The following is a 17,222-nucleotide window of genomic DNA, read 5'->3' as shown; positions in this document are numbered from 1 at the left end:
GAATTTACACGGTGAAATTACTGCATAATATGTTTTTATTCCTGTATTTTTTCCTGGATTGAATGTGATCTTCTTTATTAGTGGGCACTAATTTCTCTCTAGGTCGTCGAATAAATTAATTTCTTTGTGCATTTAGGTGTATATAAAATTACACGAAGAAGCTTGATCGTTCCAATGATCAAGGCTAAAGTAAGTAATATTTGGGTTCTAGCTTCAGTTAACATGATAGTCAGTTTCGCTCGAGCCGTCGAGCAGTGCAGATCGCAGCAGAACCGGAAGTGACTATTTGCTTTATCCACACCTGTTGTGAACTGTTCATCGACGATAGTTGAGGCCTATTTCGGCTGATTGGTGTTATTTTCCTACAGTGAAGTTCGTTTAAGTTGTGTTCATATTCTAGCGCGATGCCTTATAAGAAGGAATTGCAATACAAGCTTATTTTTGATAAGCGCTACCGGAGTTCTCGACCCCATTCGAGCCTTGTCTACCAATGGTTGACTGATAATTTTCCAGGTATTTTTGAGAAAATTTGTGCATTACAGCTCCACGAAGAGTCTTATAGTATTTATATCAAATTTAAATCTATTGCGGCTTATGATCAATTTTCATTGACAGTACCGGACACAGTGCAATTTAAGCATGCTGACGGCAACACAAGCCTAGTGCGCATTGTCCCAGCAGAAGACCCAGTGAAAATGGTTCGTGTTTATGATTTTCCACTAGAAGTGCCCCTCACAGTGTTAGAGGACCATTTTCGTGCCTATGGTACCGTGCGTCGAGTGGAAACGCAATATTGGACTGCCCCATTTCCCACTGGAATCGACAGTGGTGTTAGAATCATACACATGGAACTGACGAAACACATCCCTTCCCGTGTCATCGTACAGGGCTACAAAGTGAGTGTCTCGTATGAGGGACAACTCATTACCTGTTTTTTGCCAGAGTTTTTCCCACCCGTATCCTGCTGCCCAGTCAAGAAAAAAACAGTTGCACAGGGTGTGACACCTAACGCTGTATCAGTTCAGATGACGGAAATAGGGAAAGTGCTGCGTCCTGCTCCTTCCTCAGGTTTTGTGGATCGCTTGGCGGGGGCTCCCTCAGACCTCCCGTCCGGCCCCGCGCAGAATAAACCTATCCTTGATGTTGATGACTTCCCTGAGCTACCTCGCCGATCAGATGATTCTACGTCATACAAATCATTCCAGCCCGAGATGGAGGAGCCCACACTCCCTGCGCCCCCGCAGGAACCTACCGATCCGCCACTGGAAGTTTCGAAGATGTCAGTGCAATTAACAAATCAGAATATTACAACAATTTCAGCAGAGTCTATGACAAGTGATAATGAAGCTTTTACTCTTCCTACTTTTTCCCAGAGTGCTAATTCCGAGGAGTCTGATTCTCTCTCACAACAAAAGCGCCGCCGAGTTTCAAGGTCAGCAAATAAAAAGAATGAACAACCTGTTTCCCAGTGTGTTCCACCACGAGCCAAACAGACAAGTTCACGAGAACCTCCCCCACAATTTCGTTCCACGTCTGACTCTGAGTTATAGTGAGTGTTGTTTCTTTGCCTTCTTGTCACGATACGATAACAGCTGTGTTTTTGTGTCGATACATATTCGCATGTTATGCGTGTTTTTTTGTTTTCTCTATTTTTCCTAGTTTGTTGTTATCAAGTGTGCCAGAATAATAGTTTTGCTGTGGTCTTATCTACCAATATTTCTACGGATTTTTCAAGTAAGTACTGTAATGTGTGTTTTTTCATAGTGCCTCAGAGCATGCCCATCTTAAATGCTTTCACTCTTCTAACTCTTAATATTAATAGGGTTAGCTCTGCACCAAATCTAACGTCGTTAAAGCAGTTTATCGAGCGCCGCCGTCCTGATGTATGTTGTCTCACTGAATTGACTTTTCATTCTTTCGATTTTCTACCCGATTATAACGTTATAATTAACTGTCATAACACCACAGGAGTCGCGATACTTGTAAGAAAAGGTTTAGTTTATGATCGTGTCATGCTATCACCTGATGGTAGAGCAATTAGATGTTATATCTCAGGAATATGCATTATCTTATTGTATGCTTATTCCGGATTTCTTAAAATAAAAGAGAGGGATGAGTTTTTTGCAACGACTATACCATCTATGGTTCCTCCTGGTGTCGATCAATGTATAAAAAGTTGGGCGACTTTAATGCGGTGATAGATCCTAGGGACTCCCTCACACCTCACCTCCCTGCCCAGCACTAGTTGAGCTTGTGCGTGCCATGAAGCTACATGATGCTCTTTTTGTTTCTAACTCACCGCATGTGATGACAATTGTTGTTTGTCAACTCAAAGTCGCCTCGATCGGGTTTATGTCACAGATCCTTTATGCAAGGCAGTGCTGCACGTTTTAACCCTCTTGCCCCCTTTGTCAAATCATGCTGCGGTTGAAGTAGCTTTTAAGCTTCCTTTTTCTCTTCCCGCTGGACGCTGTCCATCGTATTGGAAGATTAACAATACCCTTTTGTCTCGTGAGGACGTGATAGATGAATTTACGACGCGCTTTGAGTATTGGTGTAAGATGCAACGACATTTCCCCAATGTTGATACATGGTGGCAAGTATACGGTAAACTTAAAATTCGCAGTTTTTTCCAATGGCGCGGTAAATTGGCAGAACAGCAGGACCGTACGCTTTCAGAATTTTTCCATCGTGCTCTCAGCGAGTTATGGACATACCCCCCAACCTTGGCCAACAGGATCCAAATTCAGGAACTTAAGAGTAGGTTGCGTCAACTAGATTCACATGCATCAATACAAGCCTATTTTTCGGAGGATTTTTATCATTGCTTCCCAGAAGAAACTGCTTCCATCTACCAAATCGATCTTCTGTTTCGGAAGCGGAAAGCTACGTACATTGACTCCCTCACAACGGCAGGTGGAATGGTAGTTTCTGACTCGCTACAAATACTCCAAGAATTCACAAGGCATTATACAGCTTTTACAAGTGTGCAGATTCCGGATCTCTCTACCGCTCCAGAATTCTTGTCTGCTCTGCCTCACAAGTTCAAAGAGACTGATTCTCACGCCTTAACACGTCCTATCACTGCGGATGAAATTTTTTCTGTTCTACGGGGAACCAAAGGCCGTAGCTCCCCTGGGATTGACGGTCTGAGCTTTGCTTTTTATAAGCGTTACTGGTCCTTTCTTAGCCGTACACTGGTTTCCTTGTTTAACGCATGGTTATCTGGGGAGACCTTTTTTCACAACGTAGCTATTGTGGTTCTCCTACCAAAGTCCTCCAACGCGCGAGTCGTGACCGATTATAGGCCGCTGTCCTTATTACCAGTGGATCTTAAATTATTTACAAAAGTTCTCGCTGCCAGACTTCGTCCCATTATTCGGAAATACATTAGCCCGTATCAAGCTGCGCTACATGACTCGCATAACATCCAATACACGCTTCGCTCCCTGCGGGACCTATTTGCGTATTATCACTTTCGCCATGTTCCTGCTGGCGCACTCGCAGTGGATTTAGCCAAAGCTTATGATTCAGTAGACCATCAGTTTCTCCATCAGACGCTTGAATCTTGGGGTTTTCCCACTGTTTTTCGCCGGGTGATTCATAATCTATATGCTAAAGCTCAGTTCCGCTTGCAAATAAATGGACATCTATCCCCAACCATCCCTTTACGACGCGGACTACACCAAGGGTGCTGTCTTAGCACCGTTCTTTTTGCTCTGGTTTTAGACCCACTTCTCCATCGTTTGGCCACGTTGTCTTCGAATGGACCCTCCCTGTTCGGCAGTCAAAACATTTTTGGGTATGCTGACGATTTGACCATAACAGGAGTTGATCCTGTCTCACTACAGGGCGTGTTTCCTGTCCTGACCCGTTTTTCCCGATGCTCGGGTTTGCAGTATAACGACAACAAAACACAGGTGTTGTCCTTTAACGGTTTTCAGCTCCCAGAGGACACTTCAGTTTCTCCTGCCTTACCGCATGTCACCTCACTCACTATTTTAGGCATCCCCTTCACGTCTAACCCAACTCCCAACTATGATGAAATATGGGCTCCCCTTTTAACGCACATTCGTAAGTTGTTCTATTCACAGCGCTTCCGTAGGCTCAATTTACTTCACCGTATTCATTTTATCAATATTTTTGTTGTGTCTAAACTGTGGTACAGAGCACGTGTGTTTCCGTTCCCAGAAATTTATGCCAAACGACTTGAATCCTTATTCCTATGGCATATTTGGCGAGGTTTTTATTTTCGCATTCTCCTCAAGCCCTTTATTTGCCTCGTTCCGCTGGTGGGCTGGGCTTAGTTAATATTTGTATCAAATGTCAAACGTTGTTTATGGCTGACACTTATGCAGCGCTCTCATCACTCAGTCCTATCACTAACCATTGGGTAAGTTGTTTCTGGAAGGATTATAGTCAACCGCAAAACCCTCCTTATATTCAATTCGTTGATCAGTGCCCGGCCTATATCAAAACGTTTATTCGATATTGGAATTATTCCGGGATGGTTCTCCACCATCAACAACACAATGCGCGCTCGTTATATAGGACACTCAATGCGCACTCTTTCTCTCACACTACTTTACGCGTACCTCAAAAGTATCCACATGTAGATTGGCCACAGATGTGGTCTAATATCTCAAACCCTGTCATACCTGAATACATGCAGGTTTTGTGGTTTCAGGTAGTACATCAACTTTTCCCGACACGGGCGCGTCTTTATGAGATTCAACGAGCCCCAGATGCTTTGTGCAAGCACTGCCAGCAAGAGGACACATTAGCCCATCCATATACACAATGTGTCGGCTCGCCCTTAATTTGGCACACCATGCAGGAGATGTTGGGCCGCATTACCCGTCGCCCGCCTTCATACTTCACGGTGCAATTCATGTTATTCCCAGATTTTCATTTTTATCCCCCCACTAAACATCGAGCGGTGCTGTTTCTTTTGCCAGCACTCTCATATATTTTCAGCGCTTCACAACCTTGTTAGATGCACGCACGTATTTTGAATTTTTGAAACGTACACGTCGAAAGTTGTACACCCCAGACAGGGACCGGCAACTTTTCAGCCGGTTTTTTGAAGTGGTTTTGCAATAACGCACATCCCTCTCTTTCGGAATAGTTTTTTTTAATATCATAGAATATCCCATTGTGATGTTTAGTATAAGTATTATTATGTAATACAGTAAACAGGCTTCCGCCTCCTTTAGTAAAATTTTTTCCTTTTTTTTAAATTTTCTTTTGTGATGTATAGTATATGTGTTATGATGTAATATAGTAAACAGGCTACAGCCTCCTTTTATACTTAATTATGTTTGGCTCCTGTGATTGTGTTCTCAGCTTGTAATTCCTGTACGGAAATAATAAAACTTATAGTGTAGCGGTAACGTAATAGAGTTATAATTAATAAAGCTGTCAGGCATAGATTCGAATCCTGTTCACGCCAAACTTGCATTTTTTACAAAGTGATAGTGAAGAATCAATTTCTCATATTAGACGTGCAATGCTTAAGAATGCGGAAGCAAACACCTTTATCATGATAGAGATGATTTATGAACGTTGTTTGGGAAAGGGCAAGGGATTTACCAGACATTGGAAACACTTTATTGATATGCAGTAAATATTTTTCGTGTTATCGTTCTCAGAAAGAAATATTACAGCAGTTTTTGGACAAAGTATGGGTAAAGCAACCGGTGGTGTAGTGGCAAAGTACCAGACTTTCAAGCGGAAAATCTAGGTTCGATTCCCCGTCAGGTAGCATAACTTTTTCGCATAAAATAATGGCTGCAAACAGAGATTTATCTTCTGTTGGAGAACTTACAAAGCATCATCGACGAGAATTCGAATAAACAGTATGTGCGTGTCTCTTCCGTAACTATATTAGGCATACCCTTTACGTTCCAACCTACTCCCCACTATGATCAGATTTGGGCACCCTTATTAACACAAGTACGCTGTTTGTTTTATTCCCAGCGTTTTCGTCGACTTCATTTACTCCACCGTATACAATTTGTCAATATTTATGTTGCACCCAAGCTGTGGTACCGGGCGCGAGTTTTTCCCTTACCGGAGATATACGCCAAACGATTTGAATCTCTGTTATTTTGACATATCTGGCGCGGATTTTATTTCCGTCTTCCTCGTACTGCACTTCATCTGCCACGTTCTATGGGCGGGTTAGGCTTGGTCAACATTCACTTAAAATGCCAAACTTTGTTCATGTCAGACTCCTATTCCGCACTCTCTTCAACTGGTTCATTCACTAATAACTGGTTTAGTTGTTTCTGGCCGGATTATGAACATCCAATGAATCCCCCCTCATTCACTTCCCAGCCCAGTGTCCGGCGTATGTCCGGATTTTCACCTGCTGCTGGATGTATTCCGGGGTAATCCTCAACCCGAGGACACACAATGCACGCTCGTTATATTGTGCTCTTGCCATGTTAACATATCCTCAAACGAAACTGTGCGTCGTTCAGCTTTTTCCACACGTCGGTTGGCAGCAAGTGTGGGTCAATCTCGCGAACTCCGTAATACCTTCGTACATGTAAGTCCTTTGGTTTCAGGTTGTACTGCAGCTTACCCCTACACGCGCGCGATTGTTCGAGATTCAAGGCATTCCTGATGCGTTGTGTGATAAATGCAACCAAGAGGACACTCTGGCTCATTGCTATACCCAATGTGCTGGAGCCCCTCCTATCTGGCACGCTATTCAGGAATTGGTGGGACGTATCACTCGTCGTCCGCTTACGGTGGACCATATGTTATTCCGTGATTTTCATTTTCCCCTCCACTAACCATCGAGCCGTGCTCTTTCTTGCAGCCAGTACTCTCGCGTATTTCCAACGCTATGTGCCCTTGTTGGATGCGTGCATTTATTTTGATTTTTTGAGACGTACACGTCGCAAGCTTTATCCTCCAGAACGCGATCGGCACTATTTCAGCCGGTTTTTAGAAGTTGTTTTGCAATAAACTTTTCGCTCTCTCTCTCTCCTTTTTTTAAAGTTATTGTTCTTATTCTGTATTTTATTTTTATTATAGTTCTTATTTTTTGTTTCTTATGTTTGTTAAGCTGAGTACTCACTTTCAAGTTATTTAAATGATTTTCTGTTGCATCAAGAATAGTTGAGTAAAAGTTCTGTATTTGAAGTTAGTAACAATAAAACTGATAATGTAGCGGTAACGTAATGGAGTTACGACTAATACAACTGTCCAACATAGGTTCGAATCCTGTTCACGCCAGACTTGCATTTTTTACAAAGTGTTATTGAAGAGTCGATTTCTCATATTAGACGTGCAATGCTTAAGAATGTGGAAGCAAACACCTTTATCATGATAGAGACGACTTACGAATGTTGGTTGGGAAAGGGCAAGGGATATACCAGGACATTCGCAACACTTCATTGATCTGCAGTAAACACTTTTGGTATTATCGTTCTCAGAAAGATATATTACGGCATTTTTTGGACACAGTTTGGGTAAAGCAATCATTGGTGTAGTGGTAAAGTATCAGATTTCCAAGCGAAAAATCTAGGTTCGATACCCCGTAAGGTAATATGACATTTTCGCATAAAATAATGGCTGCAATCAGAGATTTATCTTCTGTTGGAGAACTTACAAAGCATCATTGGCGGGAATTCGAATAAACAGTGTGTGTATTCTTCATCATACACTGTAATGATAAGTATGTTTCGAATTTATATTCGTCTTTCTCTCTCTCTCTCTTTCTTGACGTTTCCCTGTCCTGTCTTTGCATCTTTCACTTCTCTCCCCACTCTCTCATGTACACACGCACTTCATGTGCGTGTGCCTGTTCCAAAGTTAAAACGGAGCAAGAGACCGATAGACCTGGTCTTTAAAATGTAATTAACTGCCAACTTAAGCGTGGAGTTTTTGTGCTCTGGGGTAAGCATCTCCAGTCCTGGTCATCTCTGAAAGAAATACTGTTTAAACGCAAAGGAATAAGCAAAATATCCTTTTTATCATCTGTGTTACTGAGTCTCAGTCAAATTACCGGGTCTCTACGGCTTTGAATCCTCGACCATAAGCCAACCAACATCATCCGACTGACAATATGATCTGTTTGAGCTGTAGCGTGTTCATTCTATCTGTGCAAATTACAACGTTATATCCACAAGAGATGAAAATGATGCTGGATGTTCGGAAAAGACTAGAAAATGGCAATCTCTTTGGTTATTTGAAAACAAAGTTTTATTTATACCAGTTCGACACAAATTTGTTTCCATCCTATAATTCAATGTGATTTATTCACGTTGAAATATGAAACATGCAAGGTTTGCTACATCTATAAGGAACATCCAATTTTCCATTTGAACATTTGTAACTTTTCATAATGATACGGTTTGGACTTTTAATATAGGATATTTCTGATAAAAATTTAGCAGTAAAATAGTACTCATTCAATTTTATCTTTCTTTCTTTCTTCCTTTTTCTTTTCGTTTTTTCTTTCTTTTTTTTGTTCACTTTGCATTAGTAGTCTGGAATGGAAGATATGATCTACGCTGACTATTGGGTTTATTAGAATGTGGTTTGCATCAGTACGTCCAATGAACACTACCGAATTTTCAACAGAAACACGCGGAAACAAAGGATGTGTTAAACTGTTGACATTATCCTAGATGTGTCTGTGAGATCTACAGTTCTACTGGAAATTGAGTATGCTATCGTTTTTGAAAGTGACTTAATGGATGTTTGAAGCATCCTCTATATATTCGAATAGTCCTAAAAATATAAAAACAAACGTTATTTCTATATTGCTGTTGGATTTCTGGTAACGGAACTTTATAACGTTAGGTTGTTTTCTTACTAAGTTTAAAATTCCAAATTTTTATCTGTTCTCCTTTTTCTTTTTCTCCTTCTTTCGCCTTTTCTCTTTCTCTCACTCTCTCTCTCTGCCTCATTTCTGAACCTCTGTGTAATATACATCTATTGGTTTCAATTTTTTATTGTGTGTGTTTTAGTTCCTCCCTAAAGCAACTCATAAATCTTGTTTCGTCTCGGTTTTGTTTTTTCATTTTATCGATACTAATGCATGTGTAGTTTGAAATTAGAATTGCGTTGATGTTGTTAGCTAATTTTAGTATGGGAGAGAAGAAAGGAGGAGAGAGAGGTGGTCTCTTTACCAGACACGATTATGGGATAAGAAGGTGTATATTAGGTGGCCTAGCTGCAGGCGTTAGGTGTCGCAATTTTTTTGATGCAGTGTGTAAGTAAAAAAGTACGAAAAAAATGGCGAGCCATTTAGATCGGAAACTGACTGGTGATGGAGTAGAGAGGTGGAGTGGAACAGAGTAGAATCAACCTTTCGCTTTGTAAATATGAGCACAATCAAACCATCAGAGCTCTATATACCGAGATATTCCCCTTTATTTCTGTCCGAATGTAACACCATTAACTGGAGTAACTTTGGGACAAGTCTGATTTTATAAGCAGTATGCACTGGAAGTATAAAATATTTTAATGCTAGGCTTCCAAAGAGCATGTTTATTTTTAACTATCTCACCCAGAATTCTGTTGACCACGTTTGTTTAAGGGGGCACTGTGGTTCAGTAGCAGAGCGCTTACCTCTGGTGCGTGGTGTATCTGGTTCGATCCCTGGCCAAGTAATCTTGCAGTCGGCAAGATCGTGTCCATGGGTTTTCTTGGTTACTGCCATTTCCTCCCACATTTTTATTCCATTAATTCTACCATCATCATTCACTTGCCCAAATCATTGTATCCTTAATCAAAAGCGTATAATTGTGGAAGTTAAACTGAAGTATTTCATTTTTTATATATATTTGTTCGGAAAAAAATGCAAGTATGAAATAAATAAATAAAAAAGCACATAACTCCCATTGCACAAATTAAAATTAAAACTAAGGAAGTTTCTACATTAATGTACTACCACGCTTAAAAATTTGTGGTGTAAAATTGCAACAACTGAAACGTAGGAGAATGTATCCGAAGTGTACAAAAATATTAATATATTAAATTTACCATATAAAACTAGCTCGTTTTTCCTGAACACGTTCCGACGGCTTCTATGTGTGTGGGAATGTATTGTTTGTATAGCTCGTCTTCCGTGTAATAGAAGCCATTGTCTTTTGTCGACCGTTTAAAATAATTACTACATTTTTGCACGGTGCAGACCAAAATTCGTCCAAGTACAGTTCATCTTCATAGTTTAGTAGCATGAACTGGCTATAATGACATATAAATAACGAAAGATACATAACTTTCACGAATACAAACTGAGAGGGATTCGAACACATGAAAGGTCTAGTGACTGCCATCCTAATGTCTTAGACACTCTACCGGAAGTGACGAATTCTTGACTTATATATTGCCTCCTTGGCCCTATACAAATTATCATGTTATCTTTTGTCCTTTGGGAAGAGGAAGAAAAATAAGCAGGTTTCTGGTTTGGAACTAGATATACCTACTCCTACCCTCATCTATTAAAAGCCACGGCCTGACAACTGACAAAACAGAAACAAATTCCTGGAACCTTTTGTTCGTACTTCTACCTACGACTGAAAAGATTTACAATTCTTTTGCAACATGGCTTTTCGATAATAGATATGAAGAATGTTTAGTGAAAAGAAAGTTTTTGGAAACTTTTGAGTTACTAGTTCCTAAAATATTGGAAACTTTATTATAAACTAAGTATTACTTTCAGGTAATTGTATCCCGTTTCGCAATAACATGCCTACTTTCAACAATGGTAACATGGAAAATATCGAAAGTCCACAAATATAGTTCCTTAGATATCTTTATATGAAACAGTTAGAGTAGCCATAATTTTTTGATCCAAAATACGGAGAATCTTTAAAATGACGACCCATCAAAGATACTGTGCCCAAAATCAGAGCAAATATTTTAAAATTTCTTACCTAAAAATTACGCTTTTAGGTTATCACACAATCGTTTACTGTAATACTTAAAACACTATTGGAAACTAGCATGTTTTATAATTTTTTCATTAACACAAATATAATAAATCATGCCATTAAATTATGTATATTAAATCTAACCAAACGAACAATGGAATGGAAAAATGAGAAACGTTTTAAAAACAACCTACTTTATTAATGACAACTAAAATAAGTTATATGATAAAAACACAATTCTTTTCACCCGAGAATTTAGCGATTCCCAAATCGGAAATTTTCGGGCAGCTCCAAAACTGTCAAATACGGACATTTTGCTATTTCATGCTTTGTACGATACAGACACGAACACAGACCTAAAAATACAAACAGTCCGTACAAAATATGGACATATGGCAATCCTAGGAATAGTGCTAAAAACAATTACCGCTTTCTACAGTGAAATGGGCAAGAACTCGAATCCCGTTTAAAATGTAAATTTGTAGTTCAATTTTGTGTTTTGGAATTCTTTTGGAACAATGGCTTTTCCATAATAGCTATGAAGAATGTTTAGTGGAAAGATAGGCTTTGAAACTCGTCAATAAGTCATTCTGGAACTTTTTTCTTTCATTATAAACAGTTTTGCCAACAACCTCTGAAGAAAAAATTGGCTAGATGGCCTGCAAAAATAAATTTTTTACGCAAAAAATGGCGATTTTAAACTGCTACCCTATAACCCACATTGTAGATTTTAAACCCCTTTTTTTGTGTGTAGCATTATAAATGAGTTACAGTAAAATTTGAAATGTTGGATTTCATTCGCTGAAAACTACCAAGCAACATACATGACTTTAAATTACAATAAAATACATCAATAACTCATCTGATTTGAAATGAAATGAAATGAAATGAAATCCTGAAGTTTTACGTTCCACAGTTATGCCAGCTAGCCTAAAGGAGACGATGATGATGAGAAATGAATGAAATAGTGGAATGAAGAAAGTGGGAGGAAACGGGAGAACCCCGAGGAAACCTACGCACACGGTGTTTGGCCACCACAAAGTTCACTTGGCGGGAGCTGGGACTGAACCCGATACCCCATACACCAGAAATGACGCTCTACCACGGAGCCACCGCGCCCCTCCCCCTAATCTGATTTCTGAAATTCAACAGCCCTATTATCAGTTGAATTGAAATAAATCATCATCGATGACGTCGCAGCTAGCCGAGGCACTGGAACTAGATGCACCATTGTTTGGAGTGTGGATTGGTTGTGTTTGTGTAGACTACTATTGTCCCAATTTTCAGTGGTACTTCTTTCGGCAGGTCATAGTCCTTACAAACACTTCTTATTTCTCCGTACACCCACATGAATCATCTTGATTACATTGAGAGTTTTCAAGCTAATTAAATATTCTATTTGTTTCCTTTAATAAACAAAGTCTCTGTGGCTTGAAGAACCGAACAGTTCACTAAAGAGTGCGGCGAAGTTTAGCCCCAATTTAATCTACCCATGAATTTGCCCGATCGTGATTGCAATCGATAGCTTCCGATGCGTAGAGCACGCCTGTGAAGAAACCAGGGTGGTCAGATGCACCGTTCCTGAAATGTTGCGTCTCCAAATGTGTCGGATGCCACGAGATGACGCCAGCATCGAGGTCAAGATCGACGTGGCACTTTAGTTTATGAAACTCAATCAGAAACATCCTCATCATCGTAAGCGTTTTCAATGCGAACAGAAACGTTGGACAATCGATGACCGGGCACAACAAACTCATGGTTTTGTCCGTAAGAGAAGTACCAAATAATGGTAACCACGTGTGAAAAACATCCTACTGTTCGTGCTCCAGACTCACACGTACAGTAGTAGGCAACGAGTTTAATATGACACCGAGTTATGTCTGTAACCAGTATTACGTGTTAGCTTCACACTTTGTACAAATATCCTCGGAGCGTGAAGAGGCGATCTCGCAACTGCGACTCGATACTGGCGCCAACTCGTGGCGTCCCACTCCTTTGGAACACGATGTCACAGAAACGGTACATCTGACCACTCTGGTTCCTTCACAGGCGTGTTCTACGCATCGGAAGTTATCGTTTGCACTCCAGTTCGCAAAATTCATGGGGAGATGAAATTGGGGCTCCAGGCTAAGCTTTGTTGGCCGCACTCTTTGTATTAGAAAACTTTAATTGTTGCAATGAAATGCGAAAAATCAAAATAATTAAATTGTAGCAAACGGGGCCGTTACGGGAACGATATTAAATTTCTTTCTGAGTCGATAAATATATTTGTAGTTGTTGTAAATCTGTGCGTGGGGAGAGAGAAGAAGAATGGAAAGCAAGTGTCTGTAGCGTAATAAAACACCCTCTGTCTAGAGAAATCAATTAATACTATAATATGTAATGATAAATAGGCTACTTCAAAACTTTATTTTTTTTAAGTATTTTTAAAATGTATTTAATGGCTAATGGAAAAGTCAAAAATGGCAAAAGAGTTTCATAAAATAAGCTATATTTAAGGCTACAAGCATTTCGTAGATTAGTATGGTTTAATACCTTTCCAAATAGGCTAGACTTAGCCAAAAACAGGCTAAATTGGCATCACTGATTATAAACTAAGTCTGACTTTGAGGTAATTAGATCCCGTTTCGCAACAATGTACCTACTTCCAACAATAGTTACAGGGAAAATATCGAAATTCCACAAACACAGTTTCCTATAGTCGTGGCAATCTAAATTTTCAGTGACGTAATTTCAGTAGTTCCAAATCACTAACATTAAGTAATCCCAAATAATGTTGGAACGGTACCATTATGAAGGAGTTTCCTACTACAGAACGTGATTTTTTAGATTTACCTTCACATAGTTAAAATTATTAGTAATTTGAAGTAACAAATAGTTAATATATACATAATGCATGCTCGTAAATACGCAATGATCTTGAGTTATAGAAACGAACACAGGGCTGCAACATTTTCTGTAACAAGCAATGTGATTTGTCGATACGCGCAAACAAATAATCCCACAATTTAAAGAAGATTACACCTTATGTAGAACAAATTGTGCAGTTATGATTTGATCAAAGACCTACAATATATCTGTGAAGTACAATATTTCACATATATCTAAATTAGTTTGTTTTCTGTTGTACAGGTGCAATATGACGTCCTGTGTAAGAGAAATTCAGTGTGTCTGTTCACCTGCGTGTTATTTTCGATTACATAGAGGTGGCAGTCCATTAAATAGCCTAGCAAGGCAAATTGTTCTAAACGTGCATTCATATTTACGACGTGCCAATCCCTGTAAAGTGTGAGTGATGTTGTTATGCTTACCGCTAATATAACAGGTGATTTTTTTTCGTTGAAAAAGGAATTCTTGGAAGAGGGGAAGTGTCAACACCCGTAAACATAAGGGATGAGGTGAAAAATAAAGATACATGAATAAAAAAAAAAATGGACTATTATACAAGCCGTGTCATCCATCAGAAAGTACATAAGTTTTGGTGCAATGGAAGCAACAAGACTCCAACGGTGAAAGAAATTTCGGCTGAAATCAAGTGATAATGATATTTAAAAAAAAAAATAGTTTTCAAGCTTTAGAACAATTTGTATTGCTTCTTTCTACAAACTTCAATGACAGAAATAATATAAAACTTACGCAATATTTTGAGCTTCCTTGGTTATGTGGTTAGCGTACGCGTTTTCAGTGTGGGGGACCCAGCTTCGATTCCCTCTGGGAACCTATGTTAAGCTGTAGGTCCACGCATCATTTACCCTCAGTGTTAAAAGGGACTTAGAACCAACCAAACACTGCGCATTTTTAAATAAACACACAACAAAAGCACAAGGGATAACAAAATTTACTTTATTGAGATCTAATTTTCTATTATAATTCGCATCTTTAAAATTTTCCTATTTACCACGAGGTTTCCCATAATGTATTGAAGACAGAGGCTTTCATCGCGCAATTTGCTGATCGCAATGCAACGTAAAAAGCAATAAGCAATTATAACTGATATGCTTATTATCGTAAATTAATATATAATTATTGCGTTGACGAAAACTCTACTGAATAAGACCGAGAGACAACGTTTTTTTTTTTTTTTTTTTTTTTTTTGTAAGGACTTTCATTCTCTTCCATTCTATATGGGGGCACGATGGCTCAGTGTGCAATAGAAGGAACAAGAATTCCACGGATAAAGAAATTTAGGATATTTCTTTTATACTGTTTAACTGATCCTCGAACGTGACTAACTGCTATATGACCGTCAATCAAAAGCTCTGTCTCGATTCCTACTCATCGCTTCACACATTGGCTGTCAGCTATAGAAAATTATCTCAAACACGCGCATGAATACAATATTTTCCTTCTGATTGTGAGTGGGGCAGTGTTTACGTCACTGCAAGCTTAGATTGGCCACAACTTTAGATACCTTTATAGTGAGCGCTATAACAAGGTTTAGTTGACTTCTGATCGAAAATTATCGAATTAATTTTGATTGTTTCATAAACAATTTTTGCCTCCAACAATGAGCGGATGAACAATACGGAAAATTTACATACACCATTCCGTAGGTATTAAAGTGTTCCGTTCGCTTGGTTGGTTTCAATTACATTCTTTGATTGTTCGATATTTATGATTATATTTATGTATATTTTTTCATATGTATATTTCTCGTATATTAACATTGGTGATGGGGCGCTATCGTTTGAAGCAGGACTAAACCATCTGAAGTCCAACACAACCGTATGTTATTTCAGCGAACATGGCTCCGATCTTCCACAAAGATATTTTCAAGTGTTTCTTAACAATTTATTAACCTCTAACTACACCAACATTCAGTTAGCTGCAAATTTACAAATTCTACGTCTATCTGCTTTCAATAATGTATCTCATGTCACAATGTCCTGTTTTCTTCACCCACAGGTATTGATGGATGTTCAGTTCTCACCTTATACTGTACATTGTGTTTCTTCTTAAAAGTAGATACAGCCGATCTTTTCATTACTTCTTCACCGTGAACTTTTCTAATCATCTTAAATGTTTCCTGTTCACTTTTCCGTAACTTCACATAAGATTTAATAGCGATACTTTGTCTGATAATTAATGGTATATAATTTTCATCTGCCTTTGTAATACACACTGCAGTTCTACTTTTATAGCAAGCAAACAAACGACATTAACTTTGGCTTTACTTACATTAACAAGCACATCACAGGCTATCTTCGTGTGCAACGAGCATAGACCATAGACTCGTTTATACAGAACCGGCGCTATATCGCCGGCACACGAACTTTCGGAACACTCACTCCTTTTATAATGTACCATTTATTAATAAGGTTGAATAAATTCTTGAATATTAGTTTCTCATCTTGTTGACATATAATGTATCACATACCCATTATTATTATTATTATTATTATTATTATTATTATTATTATAACACTTAAGGAGTCATGATTAATCTTAAATGATTATAATTGTTAATGCTATGAAATAAATACATAAAAGCTATTTTTCCTACCTTAGCATTGCTACTGCACGACCGAATTCACACATGATTTCTCCAAACAATAGCTCTAAACTTTAAATCTACTAACTTTCATAATTACTACTTACCATCTTTGTTCATTCCCATCTGCAGACATTTTTTCAATCTACACGCTTGACACTGGTTTCGATGAGCTTTGTCTACTATGCATCTTCCTGTCCCTGCTTGACACCTAAAATCATAAAATAAATTATAAAAACAGTATATACCTAAAATATTTCTCTTTCTCTCTCGTATGTATGTTTATCTGTGTGTATCTCTTTCTACTGTGATGTTTATTCTGGCAAGCCTATATGTACAGAGTGAGACCATAAATTTGTGGCAAGTCTTGTTCCATATTGTTCACATGATCTTTGAAAGAAACATGATAGAAAAACAATCCAATACGCAATCAACTCATTAACGTTCATTGAACGATCAACTCTAAATGAAAAGTAGTAGAAGCTATGATAAAATGAACGATATACTTTTGACCGATCCGTGACTCATTCATCGTTTGGTCTAATCCTCAATAAGCAAATAAAAGAAAGAATCCTTGTTTCGATTCGAATAATCCTTGTTTTTTCAAAATTACGGACAATATAGTAATCGAGGAAATTGAAGGAAATTACATTTCGTTTTTCTCTTTTTTCTTAATTTTCTTTAAGTTAAACTTTAGAAGGCTTAAACTTTACTACCTAATGTTCACCGTTGAACCTGACAACGTACTATACTATGACACAGACAGTATTATGTTTGCTCAACCACAAGATAAAAAATCGAAGCTAATAAGTTGATAATACGGGATCTTACTT

General features: G+C 38.6%; 1 protein-coding gene across 3 annotated transcripts in view; it reads right to left on the bottom strand.

Annotated features, from left to right (window-relative positions):
* Hr51 (photoreceptor-specific nuclear hormone receptor 51) overlaps positions 1–17,222 on the bottom strand; it is a 1,106,739-nt gene that overhangs the window by 751,212 nt on the left and 338,305 nt on the right. For all 3 annotated transcript variants that reach the window (XM_081748470.1, XM_081748471.1, XM_081748472.1), the window contains exon 3: positions 16,497–16,600. In XM_081748470.1, coding sequence (XP_081604596.1) covers positions 16,497–16,600 — 104 coding nt within the window. The remainder of the gene's footprint in view (positions 1–16,496; positions 16,601–17,222) is intronic.

This window comes from Thermobia domestica, chromosome 2 (assembly GCF_964235325.1).
Source record: "Thermobia domestica chromosome 2, izTheDome1.hap1.1, whole genome shotgun sequence".
NCBI classification, from domain to species: domain Eukaryota; kingdom Metazoa; phylum Arthropoda; class Insecta; order Zygentoma; family Lepismatidae; genus Thermobia; species Thermobia domestica.
Note: the sequence above shows the minus strand (reverse complement) of the source record. Positions and strands in the feature narration are given on the sequence as shown.